Source organism: Colobus angolensis, unplaced genomic scaffold, assembly GCF_000951035.1.
Source record: "Colobus angolensis palliatus isolate OR3802 unplaced genomic scaffold, Cang.pa_1.0 Scaffold190, whole genome shotgun sequence".
Lineage (NCBI taxonomy): Eukaryota > Metazoa > Chordata > Mammalia > Primates > Cercopithecidae > Colobus > Colobus angolensis.
The window spans coordinates 6747094-6756101 of NW_012115044.1; the positions used below are offsets into that span (position 1 = coordinate 6747094).

The 9008-nt window shown below is 43.5% G+C and overlaps 1 protein-coding gene and 1 pseudogene across 2 annotated transcripts in view; both read right to left on the reverse strand.

The window, feature by feature from the left end:
* Positions 1-252: 252 nt before the first annotated feature.
* Positions 253-5929, reverse strand: LOC105510760 (annotated as a pseudogene).
* Positions 5577-9008, reverse strand: part of POPDC2 (popeye domain containing 2) — an 18870-nt gene continuing 15438 nt past the window's right edge. Inside the window, exons 4-5 of one of the 2 annotated variants that reach the window (XM_011940636.1) lie at positions 6883-6965; positions 6000-6085 (exon numbers count right to left, since the gene is read on the reverse strand). In XM_011940636.1, the coding sequence (XP_011796026.1) occupies positions 6892-6965 (74 nt within the window). In that variant the 3' untranslated portion in view covers positions 6000-6085; positions 6883-6891. Of the gene's footprint in view, positions 6086-6882; positions 6966-9008 lie in introns of both variants that reach the window. The other variant, XM_011940635.1, reaches the window with a different exon arrangement.

Here is a 9008-nt window from a genome sequence, read left to right on the forward strand (position 1 = left end):
TAACTACTGCCTGATGATCTCAGGTGGAACAGTTTCATCCTGAAACCATCCCCCTCCCCACCGTCCCCGCACTGCACTGGTCTGTGGAAAAACTGTCTTCCACAAAACCAGTCCCTGGTGCCAAAATGGTTGGGGACCACTGCTGTAGTAGATACCTAGTCAGTTTGAGGTGTTTTTTTTTTTTTTTTTTTCAGGTGGACAGAAAGTAGGATTTATTGTTGGGCATTAGGAGGGGCAGCATAGTGGAAGCTCTCATGAGTTCAGGGCCCACCACTTGTCCAGAGGGCCACGATTGGGGATGTACTTGACCCCACAGTCATCTGAAATGAGCTGTTTCTCAGCCACCTTGTCTTCTCATTCATCCACATTGAACTTGGTAATGCCCCACCTCTTTGAGATGTAGATCTTCTGGTGGCCAGGGAACTCGGCCTTGGCCCTGCGCAGGGCCTCAATTGCATACTCCTTGTTCTGCAGCTTGGTGCTGATTGACATGATGACTTGACCAGTGTGAACCCTGGCCACAGTGCCCTGGGGCTTTTCAGAGGTACCTCATATACCTGTTTGGAGCCTGTCAGCCCAGCACAGGACAACGTCTTGTTGATGTGCATAACGTGGAAGGGGTGGAGCCGCACTCAGATGTGAAAGCCATCTTTGCCACAGCTTTTTATCATGTACTTATTGGCACAAATTCGGGCAGCCTCCAGGGCTCCATTCATCTGACACCATGTAGCCACAGAGCGGAAACTCAACCACTTTTGCCCACTTCTGCCCCAGGTCAAAGATGGGAATCTTGGCATCAGGAACACCTTGCCGGAAGAGAGGCTTTGGGTTGTTCTTACAATAATGGTAACACCAGTGGGGCGGCGGCCCATGGTGACACCAGAATCTTCAGTGGTGCACCGAAGGGAAAGAGCTTGAGTGTCTTTTGAACTTAAGAGTCATTCCTTTCTCTAAGAACTGATCTCCATCTAGAAGATGGGCAGCCCCAATTGTACTGCATGACCCTGTCCTCAGGCCCAGCTGAGTGGACCAGAAGTAGACACGTGACTGAATCTGGACAAGGTAGATTTCCTTCCTGAAAGTCTGAAATTATGACTAAGAGGCTGCCATACTTGTCTTCTGGTAGTTGGAATTGTTCCACATGAACTCAGCAGCTGAGGGCGAACATATTCCACTGTGAGAACAGAGAAACAGGAAAGACTGCTCTGTTGGAAAACAGAAACATGTTGTAGTTCTCCTAAGAGAAACAGAAGCAGAAGATGTTGACTGGGTCCCTGACGGCTTTCCGCTTTCCCGGATGGCTTTCTGATCTAGTCCCATATTAAAATCTAGAGGCATTTCTGCCTTTGAATTCTATAAGGCACCTCCGTGTCCTTATAAGTTCTCCTTTGCTTCGTCATCATAATTATCAACATCGTCAACATTATCAACAAAAAAGATAAAACTTCCTGAGCAGTTAGTATATGCCAGGTAAAGTTCCAGTTAGCTTACACAAATTATCTTATTTGATATTCCCGATAAATCCATGTATTACTTCATTTTACATATGAGGAAACAGGGACAAGGAAATTAAGTGACTTGTCCACTATAGTTAGCAATGGATAAAATCAGGATTCACACCAAGGCCAACTGACTTCAGAATCTGAGCTCTAACCACCATGTTTTTATACAATTTAGGCTGTTCACATTGGTTTCTAGCACTTGCAACCAAGATGTATTAGCTAAATGGGGTTCTTCAGTCTGGCCCTACTCTGCCTAACTAAAATTATCTGCCATTTTCCCAGTGTGCTGAAGCCAGTATTCCCCTAAAACATACTATGGTCAATGTCATCTCCATGTCTTTTTGCTCCTTCTCCTTCCCACCCCCCCACTTTTATATTCTACCAATAATTCAGGGTCCACTCCCATTTCTATCTTCCCCAGGGAACCTGGTCACCCATACGTTCTATCAGTCAGTAACTATGCTGCCTTGCAATAGTGGTTGATAGCTTACTGCATGTATGTCAGGCCTCTATGATGAGATTGTAAGGTCTTTAAAAGCAGGGGCTATGTTTTCTCTTTCACTGTGTCCCCAAAACACTGTAATTCATTGTAAGCATACAATAAAAGCTCCGTGAATTGAATTAAAGGCAGTAATCTTAGTGGCATAGACAAAGGCAGGGAGAGAAAGTCAGGCACAGAGAGGCTTAACTTTAAAGGAGGGCTTAATGTCTTTTCATAAGTGTCAGGAATGGCCTTCACGTACTCATCTTGTTTTAAAATTGTATGTGTCAATATTATATTTTAAAAGTTTTAAATCTCTGTAGGAAAAAGGATATTACATTGAAACATAAATCTTCTGTAATTGCTGAATTCTCAGCCAGCCCTTGATCTCCTGGTTGAGTGGTCCTAAGTCTGACATTCTGAAAGTGACATACGCTGATCCCCACAGCCACAAACACATATCCGATCTCACTCTTGGGCACACCCCAAGCTCTGGGATGACCATCACAACTGCCCGCTGCTCCAGCATCTCAGAGGAGATAGGTTTTGTACCCTTAAGAAGAACATGGGGGTGATGAGAGTATCCAGGGCCTGAGTCTTCCTAGGCCCTAAGAAGGCCTTGGAATCCTCTCTGATCCTTAGCATTCACCCTCATCTATGAAAACAACTGTTTGCATTTCTGTGTCCACTTAGTGTCCTGACAAGAGTCAAAACTCAATCCATCCAAAAGGAAATCGACATCTTCCCTAGTTATTCCTCCTCTTTTTATGGTTATAGCTGCCACCACGATCCAATCATCCAGGCTTGAAGCCTGAGTCATCTTTGACTCAGAACATCACAGTGCTAAAAAGAATTTTTTTTAAAGCTGTTTGCCTCCTTCCCCCAATTTATACTCAGACTCTGTCTCTCAATATCTTAAAATGCATCTGAGATCTCTCCCTTCTTGTGTATTCCCCCTGATAAGGCTCTGGATTTTGGCACCAACCCCTGAACTACTACTCTCTTTTCCTGCTGGTTTGAATAGGGAGAGAAGAAAAGAAAACTGGAAAGTGGAACTAGAAATCTTTAAAACCCCAAGTGTTAACCTTACCCTTGCCGAAATGCGCACATGAATTGTCCTGCTAGCAGTTAACAGCTGAGTTTAACCAACATTTAAGAATTACCAACTAAATGTCACACAAGTGACCCTGTATGATGTGCTGGGGCCACAGCAAATAAGTAAGACTTCCCCAGCCCTCAAGTGCCTAGCGAGGGATGAGAGCTGAGGGGGGGTGGTCCCAGAGGACTCTGCGAGTCCTGAAGGGGATTGGTCAATGCTGAGGGCGGAGTGAAGGCCAAGAGAGTGTGCATAGGGAGAGGACATGTGTATTAGGTTTGAGGGGTGAATAGGATTTCAAGCCTGAGGGCTGAGGGGTGGAGGGCAATTCCAGGCTATTAAGCAAAGGCTCAGTTTACAGGCTGGACTAATCTGATTTGTGTGCTGTGTCCTGGGCTCCCCTGTGGCAGTGACGCAATCATGTGGCAGTTGGTGATCATGTGCTGGGTAAAGACACTTTCAGGAAGGATGGTATCACAGAAGTGAACCACAGTGAAATAAAGTAGAATCACCAGATAAATTTCTGAGGAGGCACATGTCAGTGCATGAATTCAATGACAAAGACAGACGTAAAACTGCTGACGGTATTGTTTTCACTTCTACCTCAAGATTTGTGTGGGTGTCTACAGGAAACCAGGGTGTCAAAAATAGAAAGAGAAGAGCGGTGGCTCACGCCTGTAATCCCAGCACTTTGGGAGGCCGAGGTGGGCGGATCACGAGGTCAGGAGATTAAGACCATCCTAGCTAACACTGTGAAACCCCATCTCTACTAAAAAATACAAAAAATTAGCCAGATGTGGTGGCGGGTGCCTGTAGTCCCAGCTACTCAGGAGGCTGAGGCAGGAGAATGGCGTGAACCCAGGGGGCAGAGCTTGCAGTGAGCCGAGATTGTGCCACTGCACTCCAGCCTGGGTAACAGAGCGAGACTCCGTCTCAAAAAAAGAAAAACAGAAAGAGAAGAGGTACTGAACGTTGGAGATGGACTTAGTTTCCCCCTTCAAGCAATTCTTCTCCCCAGGGTCTCTCATGGGTTTTTGCTTTATACATATATGTAATGCTATTTTTCAAATATATAAAGAGACTGTTGTGGCAAATTTTTAAAACCTATAAATTTATCTAAAAATCCTACTGAAATCCAAATGTCTTTTGCCTTACAAATACCATTAGATAATAAAAGCACAACTTCGACAATGTAAGGTCTGATTCTTTGGCAGGCAAAAGGGATTAAAGAGGTCTTCATCTTGAGAAACCACTACTATGTGCCATAGGTGTGTAATGACAGCCCTGCCTTGGTGATCCTCCAGGCTGGGCAGTGGCACCACATCCAGGTTATGTTGAATCTCAATTTACAGTGTACAGTGTACTTTTTTTTTTGAAATGGAGTCTTGCTCTGTTGCCCTGGCTGGAGTGTAATGGTGCAAATCTTGGCTCACTGCAACCTCTGCCTCTCAGCTTATTCAAGCAATTCTCCTGCCTCAGCCTCCCGAGTAATTGGGATTATAGACGCCTGCCACCGCGCCCAGCTACCTTTTGTATTTTTTTTAGTACAGACGGGGTTTCACCGTGTTGGTCAGGCTGGTCTTAAACTCCTGACCTCAAGGGAGCCACCTGCCTCGGTCTCCCAAAGTGCTGGGACTATAGGTGTGACCACTGCACCTGGCCCAGTGTAATTTTGTTGTTTGTTTATTGCTTTGGTTACTCTCCACAACAGCCCTCTAGGGTTACCCAACGCTTGAGTAATTCCATTCCTAGGTATATATCCAAGATATGTATACATATGTACACCGAAAGACATGTACAAGAATGTTCATAGCAGCACTATTTGTAATTGCCCCAAGCTGGAAACTACCCAAATGCCCATCAATTGTAGACTGGATAAATAAATTGTGGTATAGTGATACAAAGAGCACACAGCAACAAAAACGAAAAAGCTGTTGAGAGGGAGAGATGCCCAAGGATTCCCAGCTTTTTCAGCCCTCAGCTGTTTGAGTCTTCCCAGACAGGTGAGTGAAGAAGCCTTAGAGATGATTCTAGACTGAGCCACTATCTGACTGAAAGAACATGAGAAACCCTGAGTGAGAACCACCTAGCTGAGCCCAGTCAGGTCCCACACTCATGGGCACAACAAATTATTAGGACTATTTTAAGTCACTATTTTAGGGATTGATATTACACAGCAATAGATAACTGAAATATTGTTGAAGTATTTAAAGAAAAAGGAAAATAGAATATATTAAATTTATAAATCTACTTTAAGATGTTTAAGAAAACCTAATAAACTAAGTTTGTAAAATTTCCTCTAAAAACTATTGTTTAATACTAGGTTCATCAATAGAAAAAGAGATGTAAGTTAAATGTCACAATCTAAGGGAAAACAAGGTTTTAAAATTTCCACTTCCATAAATTTGAATCTTAATTGAAAAATAAAAAATAATCATCAGTGAAAAGCTGGATCTTTGACTCCACTGATTCTTTCAGACAATGCAAAGAAACAACATAGGGAAAAGAATTGAGTGATTTATTGAGTGCTTACTTGGTGCCATGCTATGTGCTAGGTGCTTACCTAAATCAACTCATCAGATCCTCACAACAACCCTGTGAGGTGGGTTTCATAACCCCCACTGTTTACCGATGAGGCTCACAGAGGCCATGCAACTTGCCCAAGATTCTGCAGCTGGTAAAGAATGGAATCTGTGCCTCTGCACTTCCAATGCCTGCTCCTGAAGGAAGGCTTATGACGGTGAATTTCTCAAAGTCACTCAAGGTCCTTACTGTAGCGACAGTGTTGGCACCTTCTGTGTCCTCTCTCACCTTGCCTGTGAGCCTTCCAGTGGGTGGGGAAAGAGGCATGCCTATCAGTGCCAGTCTGTGAACACAGAAGAGAGCTGTGCTGGCCACAGAGAAGATAGTCCAATGATCCTTAAAGTTCAGGCGTGTGGGTTGGAGCCAAAGGGGCCTGTCCCCTGGATATAACTGGAGAGTAGCTCTGGAGAGGAATTCTAGAAGCTGTGGAAAGAAAAAGAGGCAGGATTTTAGCACTATGTCTCTGGACCGTTTGTCTAATTTCAAAAGGTTCTTTTCAGTTTTTTTCTTTTCCTCTATCAATTCCCAGTGTTTTAGCTGTACTCACTGCCTGACATGAGAGGGGCAGGTGTACCTTTGAATCATTTCGTACTAGAATATTAGGGCAAGTCAGCTTTGAAGGTATCTAGCCCAATCCTCTCCTATTGTAGAGATCAAGAGATCAACTTTTGTTGCTTCCTATGAACATTCTATAGAACTCTACTTCTTACCTAACCCTATCTAATTTAAAGAAAAAAAAAAAGCCTGTATTGAATAATGGTAAGTTTCATAAGACTCATGACTTTCATTTTTACAGAAAGATGGGTAGGAAAATGAGGCCTGTAAGGCAGAAGTGGAAACACGACTCGGGAGCAGCCCCAGGCTGCTGTGATCCAGAGGGCAGGTGGGGGGGACCTGCTGCCTCTAACTTACCTGACTAACAATGGAACCTGTGGCAGGTAGAGGTGGCACGACCCTCAAGAGACCACTGCTCTGGCCGTGTCACTTTCAAGAGCAAGTTTTCTGTGCCAGACTCTTTCCAGCAGTTCTGTGAGAAAACGCTGTTTGCTAGCACTAACAGCTACCAAATACCTTACAGCTGCTTCTGAGGGGAAGAGCCTGATGACTCTAATCTGCCTCCTCCCAAATAGATGAAGGAGAGCAGACTGGGGTGTGACTTAGTTATTCAGGGGCTAAGGGGCTAGCACATGTTTTCTTTAGGCCTCGACTTTTTGCTGTACCTTTTGTTGTCAGGGGATTCTGACAGCTGCCACCTTCCCTGAAAAGCCAAACTGGGGGAAATAAGAGGGAAAATCATCTATCTCTGATAAAAGAAAGAGGAAGAGAGAGAGAGACTGCTAAACAATTGTACATACAACATGAATCTTAAAACACGCTACACATTTAACTAGTGCTTCACAGCTTAAAAACTGCCTTTATGTATTTTATCACAATCACTCCTCACAGCAACCTGGTAAGGTAGACAGAGCCATCTTGGTCCTGTCCTTCAGATGAGGAACCTGCTCTTGATGGCAGGTGAATGGCAAGACTAGAGACCAGATCTTAGAACCACAGAATCCTAGAGTTAGAAGGTACTCTAACAGCAATAATCCAAGGCATCCTTTTCCCAGAGATTTCCCAAAAATCTCTGAGATTTCTTTTGGCCCCTGCTTGAACTCTTCCAGTGATGAGTAACTCTCACTACCCATAAACAATCCAGTATCAATACTAAGCTAAAATCCTTCTTGTAACTTTCAGCCATTCAATTTCTGCCCACAAAAACTACACCAAATTAAGTCAAGTTCTAATTCACATTCTTTTTAAAATTTGAAGATATTACACTTGCCCTTTTCTGGCAGATTAAACATTTTCAGTTCTTTCAACTACTTATCATGTGATTACCTAGAACCAAGCCTGAAATACATGGTAAATAGTAAGTGTTTATTGAATCATTTCTCTGGCCCTTGGTACTATGTCCGATCCTCCTGTCGAGGGGCTCCTTCCCTTACCTCGAGTGTCCTCCATTTTGTAATCTGTTCATCATTTGTTTATTTAAATAATAGGGAGAAAAGAAACAGTACAGTTTTCGCTTTCCAGGCCACAGAGTTTTCAGAACAATGTGAAACAAAATTAAAATCCTCCAGATATCGGACATCTTTCAATTCAGTCTGTGATAATGGATTCATTATTTCACTCAACAGACTACATCGGAGCTGCATTTCTACAAGATAAATCCTTCATTCACTGAGCATCTCCTATAAGTAAGACAGAGAATGGATCCCTGTGGAGAGTAGCCATAGAATTAAACAGAAAAATTCTAGTGAAGGCGGGGATAATTTGGGGTCTGACTGGAAGACCCTGCATGAATACATTATCCTGCAGCATAATTTTGCCTGTTAAGAGAAGCAGCACCCATTTTTTGTTCAATTTTGGGTACCACCAGACTAAAACACATATGTGTCTTCAACAAGGAGTTCAAGAGGAAACTTTGGCTATTTTCAGTTGGTCTTAATTTGGATTGGTGTGGGAGACAAGCGCTGGTATCAATGTAATGAGACTGTGTCATCCCTAACGATGCAGAATTCAGCCAGCTTCATGCCTCTCATATAAGTGCTGTGCCGGGATGAATAGCAATGAGCTTAAACTTTTGATAACTAAAGAGCCAGGAAATAGATAGTGAATGGTGCCGTACTTTGTGAAAGAAACAACAGTAAATTGCTCCCAATCATAAGGGAATAGGCCTATTAGTCACAGTAATAACCTTACAGCAAGTTTGATGGTAAATAAGTAAAACCAAACATCTAAAACACAATTCCAGAAAAAGAACTGAGGCTAAATTATCCCATTATCACAGACTACATTGAAAACTGTCAGAAGTTTGGCTAATTTGATCATGTTTTCAAGTTGTTCTGAAAACCTCTATGGCCTAAAAAGGTAACCACATAATTTTCCTTTCTCTCTATTGCTTAAACACCGAAACATGAAAAACCTATTCTCTCCATATTGCAAATTCTGGTATTTTAGAAAGTGAGCCTCATCAGCAGTTTTCTCATCTTGAGTTTTAGAAACGGCTGAATTTGGGAAGAGGCATTTCATACGATAGTATGTATTAAGGGTTGAGGGCTTGGGGAGTGAGTTGTGATCTCCTCTCACATAAAATATCTGCACTGTAGCCCGGGCGCGGGGGCTCACGCCTGTAATCCCAGCACTTTGGGAGGCCGAGGCAGGCGGATCACCAGGTCAAGAGATGGAGACGGTGAAACCCCATCTGTACCAAAAATACCAAAAACAGTAGCCGGGCGTGGCAGCGGACGCCTGTAGTGTCAGCTACTCCGGAGGCTGAGGCAGGAGAATGGCGTGAACCCGG